The sequence below is a fragment of the Miniopterus schreibersii genome (assembly GCF_964146895.1).
Source record: "Miniopterus schreibersii genome assembly, chromosome: 9".
Taxonomy (NCBI): Eukaryota; Metazoa; Chordata; class Mammalia; order Chiroptera; family Miniopteridae; genus Miniopterus; species Miniopterus schreibersii.
This window is the reverse complement of record NC_138118.1, coordinates 879566-894095: the sequence shown is the minus strand read 5'-3', so window position 1 is coordinate 894095 and position 14530 is coordinate 879566. Positions and strand designations below refer to the sequence as shown.

The window sequence follows — 14530 nt, the reverse complement described above, 5'->3', positions numbered from 1 at the left end:
GGAGTTCTCTGTTCCCTGACGTCTGGTAGAAGTGTCCAGGAAACTATCTGTACCTGATTTTCTTTCTATCAGAACAAGCCTGTAGAACTTTCCTTTCTGGCAATACTGAGGATGAGACGGCCTTGCTTCCTTCTGCCAAAATACACCTGGAATGCTGGATGGAATATTTTAAATCCCCCTGAAATCTGCTGCTTGTCTACTAACTCTGAGCCTGCTGCATTGGGTACCCCTCGCAGTGCTGGCTTCTCCCAGACACCTGCTTGTTCTCAGAGTGCCTCTCATCTTTACATGTAAGAGCTGTTGTCCGGTGTGTTCTCTGTAATCTCCTGCCTCTCAGGACAGTGGATCTAGTCTGGGGTGAGGTGTCTCAATGGCTCCCACCCTCGTGGACACCTGTGAGTGCTGACCTGACTCTCACACCAGGACCCACCTTCCCTGCTTCCACCAAAGCAAGTGTCTGCTGCTGCCACTGTGGCCCCTCAGCATCTGGTTCTCTCTTGGCTCACACCCTTCAGTAGCTCAGCCACAGGTTTCAGTTTTTGTTAAAACCACATCAGAGGAAAAGCTGAAGAATCCAGATATACTTAGACAATTGGAAATGCTAAAATCAACTTGCCAATAGATGCAAAACTGGATAATATCCGATAGGACAAATGAAATGTTGGGGGCTATCTCATGTACAGGGAGGACACTGATGACATCTCTGTCAGACAGAACTCATCTGTATAGCCCTGGGTCTCCTACAGGCAGGCCATCTCTCTCCCAGAGGAGACATAAAACAGCTGAGTCAGCAGGAAAACAGCTCAAGCAGCTTGGGTCCCACTGCACAAAGCCCAGGACCCCAGACAGAGCACCCAGGATCCCAAACACAGCGCCTAGGACCCAAGGCAGAGCACCAAGGACCCCAGACAGAGCACCCAGCAAGAGTCTCCCGTGCTCATTCCCAAGTTTTGGACAACTTCCCTGCACCTGGAAGTTTATGTATATGAATTGTTAAAGCAGGGGCATAAACCACATGTACACACTAATCATGATACACAGTAATCCAAGCACAGGTACTGGCAGGTAATTTGGAATGATATAAAATACAATGTGGGGTTAACTGGCTTTCTCTAAAATTGTTTCAATCAAAATTAAAATATTAATGAAAACCCAATAGAAGTAAAGATACACAGGAAAATCGGCCCAAAGCAGCAGCCTCACCCGTATGCCCCACAGAGCTATGTCAGACATGGCAAGCCAAACGTGAAGGGTCCCGGGGGCAGATGAGTCGGAAGGACTCAGACACATACAGAAATCACCTTGGAATCTCAGGAGGGAATTTCTGACCACGAGACTGGGAAAGCTCTTCTTGAAACAACATTAAGGCTGTGAGGAGCCCAAGCAGCTCCAAGGCTTATAATAAGCAGAGGCCCCAGGAAGAGATGGGCCCCACCCTGCTGACAAAATCAGAGCAGACTCCAGCAGGGACCACAAAGCCTCCCAGGTCTGGAAAACAGGTCAAAAAGGCCCAAAACTGACAAATAACTGAGTTACTACTAGTCCCAGGTGAAGGGCCACTAAGACTAACAGGTAGGGAGAAAGAACAAGCGCGGATGTCAGCACAAGTGGGAGCCGTAAAGTGACAGACCAGGTTTAAGCTATGCCCTGGCCAACATTGCAGAGACCAGAAGACTAACACTGTGAATGCTGAATAAATGAATTTATAGACGAATAAATATGAGCTTAAATGCCAAATAAATGTAAGACTTTAACAATCCAAACGCCAGCCTCTTGAGTGAGCCCTTGTCCTAACTACAGGTCTGCGGTGTGGATCATAATTATGGAAAAGCTCTCTAGTCAGCATTAAACCTGACATTTAATTTTACTTTCAAATAAAGTTATTTCTAACCAAAGGTATTGGATAGTTTTCAATTCCCACCAAAAAAATGTTTAGAAAAGAGATTCTAATTGACAATGACTCTTTCATTAAACTGTTTCATGAATATTGGAAGTATTAGGGCCAGTTTAGTTAAAAGTACAATTACTTTAAAATCTGACCTGGTGATTTTTTATTTCCTCCCTACCAAAACCTTTCCTCGTTTAACAAAGAGCCCTGGATCGTGAGACATTTGCTGGTAATTTAATCATCATATAAAATAAAGTTTGGAGTTCAGCTCCCTATTAAACATAATGCCCATGTTTACAGCCTGTGCTGGTGCCGCTCTAAGTTCTTACATCTCTTCGCTACCATAAGAAGGGACCCACACACACCTTCCTGGTGCTGCGGTACCAACTTTCACAGCTGACACACCTGAGCCCCTAACAGTCAGGGCCCTGTTACCCTGCAGTGGGTACTTTGCAAGCAGATCAGGTGAGGCAACCATGCCCCTCAGCAACCTGACATTGAGGTGAGACCTGCCGGCCCGTTTCACAGATGTAGAAACCATGGGACACACCTGAGTCAGTAAGAAGAGGCGTCAGGACTTAGGTCCAGGTCTCCTGAAAGCCACAGCTCAGGACTTTGCCGCTACACTACTATGCAAATAAAGAGACAGTCTGGCTTCAAGGTGGAATCTCCCGGTTTTGATAACTGGAGAGGGTGGGAGTGCTATATAACTGTCCAATTCAGTGTGTCAGACCATGGCCAAGCACAGGGACCGCGTGGTATAAAAACACAGCTGCTACCCAACAAAACAGACAAGTCATGAGGTTGTTACTCCCTCCCTCAACATCCAACTGTACTGAGAAGAGTGGCAAAATTAATGTCTTGATTCTTAGTTTAAAACCTTTATAAACTCAAATAATTTTTAAATGAAACAAGTGTAATCTTCTCCTCACAATGATACTTTTCTGTCCCCCTCCGCAGTTTACTGCTATAACCATGCCTTCTACAGCAGTGTAACGATTGCAAAAGGAAGCCAAGTGTAACAACACCAGCAGAATCAAATATTCTTAAAGTTATCATTCTTGTCCATGTTGTTTCTCTGGGAAAAAACAGTCCTCCCCACTGGGGGAGGGCAGAGGAATTCTATTAATAAATTATGGAATGATTTTTTTCTCGAAGGTGTTGGGAAAATCAAATTAACACATAACGATAGTTAGTGAGATATGACTCCATTTTCCGTAATAAACCCAGAGATCAAAACGCGACCCTGGGTGCATGTCCTTGAAAGGCTCCCAGCAGGAGCTTTCCTTTCTGTACGGATTTCCTCTCACCCGCAGAAGCCAGCCAAATATGCACTGTGCCACTAACACTAAGCAGCACTTCCTTAATCACTCATTTCCAACAATTTATGGATGATCAGTGGCAAAAACGAGCAAAAATAATGAAAGCGCACAATGAAAGCTGCCCGCGCCCGTGCGGACTTCCTACTCGTTTCTGCTGCGTCTCCTGAGGACGGAGGCCTGATCCAAATTAGCCACTCGGGGGAAGGAGTCATCTGGCCATAAAATACAGTACAGGGTCACTTTTATGTAAGTTTGCCAAAAGGGACATAAACCAGGACAATTTCAAACTGTGACACAGGATAGAGGCATATTAAAGCGACCTCTGGCCCTCGTGCACGGCTGTCATGGCGCTCGCTTTATGGACTTCCAGCTCGGCACCCAGCCCTGCGCTCCACCTGGCCAGTCCAATTAATTAAGAGAGGAAGTCCCCCCAAATTCTGTACTTTCTGCTTTTATTATCAAGCGCTCCGTTTGAAGTTACAGGAGTTAACCTCTTAATCCCACAGACCGCGCGCTCTGCTCTGGACATCGGGGGATGTCTGTGAGGCCTGGAAATTGGTCAGGATGTTGCTGTCACTTATGTTAAGTTTTATGCTATGACTTCAAATCAAAGTTGGGCATTAAGGTGAGGTATCGTGTAAAGTTACTCCCACAAACATCTTTGGTTTTGAATTCATCTGTCATTCATGAGGGTTTTTTTCACTTTCATTAAGTTTTTGAATTTTTCTGTACTAACATTTTAATTCAAAGTAAGATGTTAAAATACGATATAAAACAAACACATTCCTCACTCCCACTCCAACCCTGGCCGGAGGGTCAGGAGGGTCAACCTTCAGGGTTCCTTATGCGAAGGGAAAACACCTCGGACATCAGACATCACCCAGATGATCGTGAGGTCTCCCTGAGGTGCAGTGGCAGAGAAAACCACACAGCTATCTGCAGGGGACAGGGAAATGTACTCTCAACTCAAGACCCTCACACTCAGTATATGTCTGAGTGACCAAGATAAAAACTGCAGAGAACGAGTCTCTCCCACAAAACAAACAAAAACCAGCAGAATACAACCTTCTTATCAGAGTTGAAACTTAAGATGTGGGTATGGGGTCAGGTTCAAACACTCACGAACATACGATGCATGTAGGTGACAGAGAAACCATCTAAATTTGATAAACATTACGCTTCTAACAATAAGTTAGAGGTCCAAGATAAAAGTTGCCTTCTCACTGAAAAAATTGCTTTATCAAAACCACTTACATTCTCCTGCCCTTGAGAATTATAAAGAGCAGGAACGGCAAGGAGATGGCCACTAAAACAGAAACATACGCCATGTAGGAGAAAGAAGAAAGGCTATTCCAGGCCCTTAAAAGGACATGGCGAGCCCCCCAGGCCTAAAATGTCCTGTTTGAATTAACATAGTGGTTTAATTAAAAACTAAGTAGAGAATTCTGCTTAATTTGATTTTCAATTCAAGCTCTGCATCCGCCCGTGGCGAGTGGCCAATTTCCGCGTCTCGGCACAATCTGCGAGGGCTGTTTTAAAATCGATCGCCCAGGGGAATCCATGGGAGGACGGCAGGGCCATGTGCCGCTCGCTTGGGGACTCCACCAGACAGAGACACAGTAAAACAGCACCAGGAGGGTGGCCTCGGAGCATAAAGTGACTTTAACTCAACCGTGTTACAGGTTCGTCATTACTCAAATTACTGCGCTGGATCTACCAATTAGAGGTGTTTCCTAAGCTCTCTCCAGCATCGCTGAGAACTGATGTGTCAAACGTCACCAGTGAGCACAGGGCTTCAAAGGAACACACAGAAACGCAAACATTGCCAGCCAGCTGTGTGGACACGATACAGTTCCATGAAGCGGAGCTAGTGGCTGTGACACAACCTACAACGGACGCTGTGTAAGGAACGACAGAGCTTCACATCACATGAACCCTGCACAGTCACACCGCTGACCTTACACTATAGAAAAGTGTGACCAGAAGGATCCCAAGTCCTGCAAAGAGTCACACCTCCCTGTACAATGCTGACAGCCCTCGAAACTTTTGTGTAACTGATTTAAAACTGAAAGACTATAAATATTTTAAATAACATGTCGGGATCACCTTAATTTTGAAGCTTACAAACATTTCTAACGAGGCTTGGAAGCCCACCTTCCAGCAGCTCTGATTTGGCTTCAGTCTGTCTGTTATTCCAAAGTGGGAATCGTGATTTCAAACCTAAAGCCGCCAGAGCTGTGGAACAATGAGGAGCTGACTGTGCACATGACTCTCGGTGACCCAGACACCACAGGCATCCTCTAGAGCACGTACCAGTCAAATGCCCAGCTCTAGGAAGATGGCAGTGACAGCTCACACTCGCTGGGCCAGGTCCCAGCTGCGGGCTTGGCCTTCCCTGAGACCTCCTCTCATTCGATCCTGTATGGTCACTGCGCGCGCCCGCCCGCCACAGCCTGGTTCTCTCTCCCGGTGCCCCTTCCCAGCGCTCACATCCTCCCCACAACCCCCAGGCCACAGCCCATCACCCTCCTCCCCTTATCAGCACTAAGGACCAAGCTCTTTACTTTGGTTCCTACACCCCCATTCATCCCACAACTACCCAAGTCCAATCAACGGTGACCATTCTGAGTGTGGCCGTCTCCCCCTTTTTAAATTCCTGGCAGTTTGGGAATTAATGGGGGGTCAAACCCTACAGTCAGTCACTCACCGCGTCAGTCCCCTTTGCGGTCCCAAAGTGGAGCAGGTGGGCCAGAGGGATTTTGACAAGAGCAATAGAGTGAAAGATGCACTTCAAAAAGAAAGTTCTTTCAATCATGTAGAGATCAGGAATGAAAAGTTTACAGGAAAGAATGCTGTACAATTGTGGGTGCAAGATATATATAACCACCTTCTTGCAATCCTCCTCAAGCTGATTTTCCCTTTGACCACAAGAATAGTGACATGTCAGTTTTTGTGTTGTGTGTTTTTTTTTAATTCTAAAGATAGTTGCTAGGTCTTCTCCAATAAATCAGACCAAGTCCCTTTCTAATTGGTTAGTTCACAAGAAGGGGAAATAATTCGGAGGCGGGGGGTTTGTCTATGTTGCACACTTTTTTAAATAATCTAGTTAACCCATAACTAGACTTTTATTGTTTTGTCTTTTTAATCCTTGCCCCGAGGATATTTTTTCCATTAGGGAAAGGGGGGGGGGGGCGCTGGAGAGAGACAGAGAGACAGAGACATGGAAGTGAAAGAGACACATCAACTGGTTGTCTCCCGAATGAGCCCCAACCAGGGCTGGGGATCTAACCTGCAACCCAGGTACATGCCCTTGGCCGGAATTGAACCTGGGACCCTTCAATCTGCGGGCCGACGCTCTGACCACTGAGCAAAACTGGCCAGGGCTAATCACTACACTTTAATAAAAAAACATAAGTTAGGCAGATACACCCATGAGACCAAGTGTGGAAATATATTTAACGCTTAGCTCTCCCAGCTGTTTTCTGCACATGGTCAGATTCACATGTGACAGAGACAGGAAGAGAGAGCACCGTATATTCAAAGCAAACACGGACACAGTGACTGTAGGGACATGTGCCCAAGCGCTGGTGACAAGTGTGACAAGGGCCAGGCTGTGAGACATGTTGGTATGGTGGCGCCTCCACAACACTGCATTTTACTTTTCCTTGATGCCATGTCTCCACTCTGACATGTGTGCTTATCCCAAAACATACTTAAATAAAACATAGATACAAAATCCTTTTCAGAAATGCTGTGCCCACTCCCTGCCATCTATGGATAAGATCCCAACGACCAGTGGAGGACTCAGGCAGCTCACCTTTCACCAGCTGTTACCAAGGTTCAGGGAAGCCCACGCCCTGCTCCCCCCTTTTCCCCCCCTCCTCCCCCTGCTCCTCTGTGGGGTCCCAGCTCCAAGCAGTCAGCCTCTGTGTCCAGGACCTGGGAAACCAGGACCTGCTCTCCTCTGCACCTCCATGCGGCCTGCGGTCTACAAGCACGTCTCTCCACGTGTGCCCATCTGCCTCTAATTCTCCCTGACACCCTTCCAGGCTCGAGACCTATCTTTCCATTTCTGTCCCCAGCAGGCTCCTATAACAGCATGGTAATTACTACTTAGTACCTGCTTAAACTGTCAGATGAATGAATATCCACCAAAAGGCTCCTAAATTCTACCAATGGCCGTATTTCCTCTCGATGCTCATTCTTCCTGGTCCTGAACATCCTAGTTTACATGCCGTTCTAGCAACCCTGTGGTGGTCCAGGAGACCACTCTGCCCCAGTCCTCATGCCAACCACGCTCCAGAGGCATCCCCGCTGCTCCCCTCTCCAGCATTCACCCCACAGCCTGTTCTCCATCCCACTGTCCCCACTGTCTCCCCACCTGAGGGCCTTCACTGTGTTCTCCACAGCACTGACGTGAGAACAATACAAACACCCTGGAAGCTCAGGAGCAACCCCTGGGTTTGGCACTAGTTCTGCAACTGCAGGTATGTGGTTCTTGGACAATTCAGTAACATTCAATGTCACTGGACCTCAGACATATCCTTATAAAAGGAGGGCTTGAACTAACTCCCTCTCAGCAACAACACTTCTTAGAACTTCTTCAAGAAATTATGAACAGGGTGCTTTTCAAACTGAAACTGTAATTTTTCACATTACACAGATGACTTAAATACATCATAATAAAAACAATTCCAATATATGACAGCCAGTTTTCTAGACGTCAGGTGTGACTGCCCAGCACAGCCGTCCACTCTGATCCCAGTGCAACAGCTAAGCGTGAGACCTACTCAAAGCTGTGAGCTGCAGACTGAGTGAAAGAAGGTCTGGAAACCAGATAGGCGGGTCCACCGACACCACTACACAGACACTCTAGGTCTGCACCTCCTATGGGGCACTCAGAGGTCAAAGACAGCCTTGACCCTGTGGACACACAGAGCCATTCCATAAGCAATGTTACTAAGTTCACTGTTAATATTACTAATGACATTAACAAGATGTTGTTATTAAACTTTTATAGTCCATCAAATGGTTGTTTAAACCAATATATTATAGTTCAGCATGAATGATATTTACTTCTCCATTTAATGAATTTAATTCCCAGACACGGCTCACTCACCTTTTTCAGACCAGCAAAACCTTCTGATTCCAGGAAGAAGAAGGCAAAGGGCATCAGGACAAACAAGCAAAGGTTGGAGAAGAGGGAAGCGAGGTTCCACAGACCTAGAGGGGGCACACGGAGACAGGTTAGAGATCCTGACAGGCCTCACCAGAGAAGTGACCACACTAGGCTGTGCTATGAGTCAGAGAGCTGTGCTTTTCAACAGTAAAAATAAACTTGAAGAGAGTGGCCTAACAAACCACCTAACCTTAGAAATCAGGAAGTAATTACCTATTTAAAGTTTGTGCAACTTTGTTACATGTACCTACTGGTAAAAAACAATATAGAAATTAATTTTTCCTCGTGCCGTTAAATAAATTCACTAAAGATATGACATATTCAGACACCCAAAGAAACAGCCTCTTTAGACATATGGGCCCCTGAATATTTAAATTAGAGCCACTAGCATTATTGAGCACTTAATAAATGCCAGATACTCTACTAAACATTTTACATGCATAATCTCATTTCATTTAAGCCTCATAAAAACCCTAAATGTAATAATTAGCATTTATTGAGCCCTTTATGTGCCAAGCACTATTCTAAGTGATTTACAGATATGATGCAAACGCATTTACTCGTCACAGCGGCCGCCCAACAAGACTGCAGCAGAGGCCAGTCACACAACAGGCTGAGGGTGCACAGCCAGCCCACGACAGAGCCAACTCCTGGGATTTTTCTTTTTTAATATGTTTTTATTGATTTCAGAGAGAGGAAGGGAGAAGGAGAGGGAGAGAGAGAGAAACATCAATGATGAGAGACTCACATTGATCAGCTGCCTCCTGCACGCCCCCTTACTGGGGATCGAGCCCACAACTGGACATGTGCCCTGACCAGGAATCGAACTGTGACGTCCTGGTTCATGGATCGATGCTCAACCACTGAGCCATGCCAGCTGGGCAACTCCTGGGATTTTTAAAAAGCACCACATCACAGACGTTTCAGTGAGCAATCCCAAGTGGGAAAGAAAAGGGGACGAGGCAGGCAAGCTCACATAAGCTTCTCCCTCTCCTGCATATTCCTCGCTCTTTTAGAAAACCACAGAAAAAAGCAACTAGGAATAGATTGGAAAAAGAGAACTTCAGGCATGTCCCTGGGACAGTACCTGGCCTAACATCTCCTACTTTTTAAAGGTAAAACACTAAAATTTAAAACTGATTTTCAAAACAATGGCTATAATCTTTATAAAATTTATGAAATCCAGAGTCAAAGATAAAAATTATGCTATGATTAGAATTCAGTGTTTTTGAAGTGGTCAGCTCCTGTTATCACTGTGCCCTGTTTCCAAGGAGTGGGGGGCCGGGCTCTGGAGACACAGCAGCGAGCGCGCAAAACACAAGGCTCTGCGCTTGCAGCTCCCGCTCCAGGCTCTGCCCGTGAGCTCTCAGGAGCCAACTCCGTGGTTACAAATTAACATCCGTGTCTCCTAACTGCCCCAACCCTTTCAGAACAGCACAGAGTACAAAGAGCCGATGTGGGACCTGCGCAGGTCACCTAGAGAGACTGACTCCTCTAGTAGATAAGACGGCGGATGTAACAAAATCAACTTACAGTTTCTTATTCAAAAATGTAGGCAGATTTGATGAAAACAACATTATACTTATCTTAGCAGGAAATAAAATGTTTTGCAAAACGTTTTAGAAAACATCTTACATCTTTCAGTGGAAAAACTTTAATTTGAACTTTTTAAAATAAAAATTGTTCTTAAGTTCTTTTCTACTTCCCAGACCTTCGACATCTAACCCTTCTCTTTACCCAAAGGGGTCATGAGGACAGTCCATTGTTTTACTGTGTTAATAACCAGAAGAGCTCACAGGCACCACTGGAGTCTCAGAGACACTGGGTTCCAGCCCACCTGCATTTCCACGTGACAGCCCTGCTGAGCCACAGGTTCTTAGCTACAAACGAGGCGAGGACCCCGATTACAGGTGGAGTAGAGAACTAAGTGAAATAATGCATGTAGGACAGTTAGCACAACACCTGTCACAAAAAAGCACTCAGTGACTTTTGCTCTTAGTAACAGTCCTAGCTCCAAAGGGGCTAACACAGCGGGATTAGTTCCTGCACCGAACTTTTTGAGTACCGTGTTCACTCTCCTATCTCCCTTCTGCCAGGTGTATCAGCTCGTGCTTTATGTCACCAGCAGTTTTCACGTGTCCAACAACAATCTCCCCCTCCCCCAAGAGGTGCCAGGTACAGGCACCATCCACACAAGTATGCCTAAGAGTCAACGTCCTTGATCAAAGCTGTGTCCTCCAGTCCAGTTCACAAGCTCCCATGCACATCTGTGGCCTCTACTTTGCTCAACAGCACTTTACCTCCACATGGCTTCCAAGAAGGCTACTTCCAGATATGAGGTACAGTTGTAATTAGTATTATCTAAATGACTGCGTAACACATAGTCATTCTTTGGGCTGGAGAACCATGACTGTAATACACTGCTTTGTTTAGGCACAGTGGAAAACAGGGAAATTCCAGTTTTAAACCATTTGTGGTAAAAAGATAAAACTTAGTGTATTCAATTTACACAAGAGAGTTTTAGTCCAATGACACATTTCACAATACTTCAGAAAACTATGAAAAACAGTATCTACCACTTGTCCCTAACACGTCAGGCATGTTCAGGATGCTCTGGGGCATGATCCCGAATGCTTCCTGAGAAGGCAGGTCCTCCAGTTTACAGGCAGCCTTCAAGTTCAGATGTGTACCCTCGCCCACAGCTGAAAAACAGCAGCCACTCTCCCCAACGTGCTGCCACATTCTAGACAATACCAAGGCCTACATTCCCTACACTCTTCGTCTTCTTCGCAGATGCCTGCAACTCTATTGGAGTAGCTCTCTAGATCTGAGCTCCACAGGGCAGGCAACGCACCTCCACAACACTGGGTTTAGGGCTGGGAACTGTCCGAGCTGCAGAATGAACATGACGCTCCATACCCCAAATGTCAACAAGGAAACGCCCTCTCAGAAAGGTTCAGGGGCCATGCTAAGGAAGTAGATTGAGAATTAATTCTCTATTGTCAGTGCACAATGAAGGCAATCACAACACATATGAAAAGTAAAAATACTACCTTTAACCTATTTACCAAGTTATAATTAGCATAAACTACACACTCAAAGTATAATTTCATACATTTTGACATAAGCGCTCACCAGTGACAGGATCACTGTAATCCAGGTAATGAACACACCCACCTGTCTCCCCTCCCACTTCACAATCACTGCTGCCTGCCACCCCCCAGCCCTCCTCTGACGGCCACCGAGCCTGTGCTTCAGAGAAGACCGTATTTTCCAGGATTTTATACATGCGGTACATGTAATATGCACTCCTGGTTTTGTCTGGCTTCTGTCACCTCACACAGTAGAGATTTTTCAGCACTGTGACGTATATTAGTCGTTTGTCCCTTCATATGACTCAGACTGAATCCAGTCACTGGGTTGCAGCTGTTCACCTGCAAACCTGGGCTGTTCCCAGTGTGTGGCTCTCACCACAAAAGCCATTGTGAACACCCATGTCCAGGTCTTTATACAAACATGTGCTCTCATTTCTTTGGGTAAATTCAGGGGCGTGGAGTGGCTGGGTCACATGTAGGTGGATGTTTAACACTTTAAGAAACTGCTGTTTTACAAAGCGGTCGTATATTTTCCAGCAGCACAGTTCAAATTTCACTTGAGTTTTACCAAAATATGGCATGAGCAGTCTTCTCAGTCTCTGCCATTCTAGTGAGTGAGTGGTGGTAGCCCATTATTGCGTTAGTGGGCATTTCCCCCATGAGTGAGTAAGGCTGTGAATGTCGTCTCATACACTCACCTGCCATGTGTTTACATGGCCTTTGGAGACATCTCTTCGGATCGGCTGCCCATTGTTCCCTGGGTTGTTTGTTCACTTGTCACGAGTGTGGCAAGTTCTTTACCTGCTCTGAATGCAAGTCCTATATCAGGGATGTGACCTGCAAGTATTTTCTGCCAGTCTGTGCAAGTTATCAAATTTTTTTTTTTTTTACAGCTCATGCTTAATGGGTAATTCTTACCCGAGAAACTGTGGCCTGGCCCAGTATCACAGGCTTCCTCCTAAGTTTACTCTGCATGGGTGACAGTTCTAGAACTTACATCCAGATCCACAATCGTCTTGAACCGCTTTTTGCAGGTGATGCCAGGTATGGACTGAAGTTCATTTTTTGTCCATGATTATCCAACTGTTCAAACACCCTTTTTCCATCAAATCCCCTTTGCACCTTTGCTGAAAGTAAGTTGACAGTGCATGTGTGGATGCATCCCTGGACTCCATATCCTACTGGGCTGATGTATTTGTCTGCCTTTATGCTGATATGCATGGACTCAATTAGTACGGCTTTAAAACTGTCTTTGAGTCAAGCACGAAGGCCTCCAGTTTTGCTCTCTTTGGAGGCTGTTTTGTCAACTCTAGTTCTTTGAATCTTAGATCTGCTTGCCAATTTCTACAAAAACAGGCCTGCTGGGATTCTGACTAGGATTGTGTTGAACCCACACATCAGTCTGGGGAGAACTGACACCTGAACAGTACTGTCCTCTCCTCCATGAACACGCTGTATCTCTATTTATAGTGGTGCTCATTAATATTTCTCAGTGGTGTTTCATAGCATGCAGGCCCACATATCCCTCAGTGTTTCATATTTTTTATGTCATTGGTTCTCAAATCAACTTCCAATTTTTCATTGCCAGCATACAGAAATACGATTGAGTTTTGTATATTAATCTTGTATCCTGCAACCTTGCAAAATTATTGGTTCTAATAGCTTTTTTATAATAAACGCCATCAGAAGTTCTATATAAACAACCATATCATCTGTTAATAGTTTTCCTTTTTCCTTTCTAACCAGAATGTTCTTTTTTGAAAACCACCAGAACAATGCTGTACAGCAGTGGTGAGAGGAGCCTCCCTGCCTTGCTCCTGACCCTGGGAGAAAAGCATCCCATCTTTCACCATTAAGTACAAGTTACCTGCAGGGTTTTCTCAGATGCTCTTTATTAGAATGAGGAAACTTCTTTTCATGCTGGCTGAGAGTTTTATCAGGAATGAACACTTGAATTTTGTCAGATGGTTTTTCTGCATATACAGTGATGACCATATGTCTTTTTTAGCATGTGAATATGATAAGTTATGTTCATTGATTTTTGTCAAAAGTCACGATCAATGATCCTTTTTCTATATTGTTACACTTGATTTCCTATAACTTAGGCATCTATGTTCATGAGGGATATTGGTCTGTAGTTTTCATGGGATGTCTTCTGTCTGGCTGGCTTTGGCATCAGGGTGACACTGGCTTCAATGAGTTAGAAGTGTTCCCTCATTTTAATTTTCTGAAAAAGTCTGTGTAAATGGGCATTATTTCTTCCTTAAATGTTTGTAGGACAGTGAAGCCCTCCTAGCCTAGAGTTGTATTTATGAGAACGTTAGTAGCATTTCCACGTCTGAGACGGATTCAGGAATTAACCTGTATTACTCACCCCTGCATCTTCCAGGTTAATGCCTGGCACACAAAAGGCATCAAATAGGTATTTATAGATTTTTAAAGTTTTGTGCAGGTATGGATAATAAATGAATTTTGCAGGAATGGAGCTTAATGGGCCCAGTGTAAGACAACTCATGAATGAGCCCTTCCCCACCCACCAAAAACCTGAAAAATTCTAAAGCCCGCCAGCAATTAGACCAGCAGCTCAAATTAGCTCCCAACCCTTTCCTTAAAGGAGTATCCTCATTAACTACACCAAAAAAAGCTTATACAACAAAAACCTGTATACGTGACATTAAAAATATATAAAAACAACCCAAAAATTGGCATAGAAAACAAACTGCAAAGAAATACACCAAACTATTAACAATGTGACCATAGTAAAATTATCGATTTGTTCTTCCTGCTTTTACATATTGTTTCCTTTAAGGCCATAAAGACCCTTAAAAACCACAAAACATATTAAAACCTCTTGTGAAACTAAACATCCTCCATGACCCAGCCCAGGGCCGAGGGCAGCCGGGCTGGTGGGGGCTGGGCCGGACGGCTCGCTGGTCCCGGGCTCCGGAGACCGCGCGACCACGCGGGGGGCGCTCGGGGACTGCCCCAAGCGTGGCCACCGGGACTAGACGCCCGCCCGCGGTGTGGCCCCGGGTGCACGCGCGCA

At 45.3% G+C, this 14530-nt stretch overlaps 1 protein-coding gene across 3 annotated transcripts in view; it reads right to left on the bottom strand.

The window, feature by feature from the left end:
- Positions 1-14530, bottom strand: part of LMBR1 (limb development membrane protein 1) — a 78414-nt gene that overhangs the window by 37581 nt on the left and 26303 nt on the right. For all 3 annotated transcript variants that reach the window (XM_081147781.1, XM_081147783.1, XM_081147782.1), the window contains one exon: positions 8330-8433. In XM_081147781.1, the coding sequence (XP_081003907.1) occupies positions 8330-8433 (104 nt within the window). The remainder of the gene's footprint in view (positions 1-8329; positions 8434-14530) is intronic.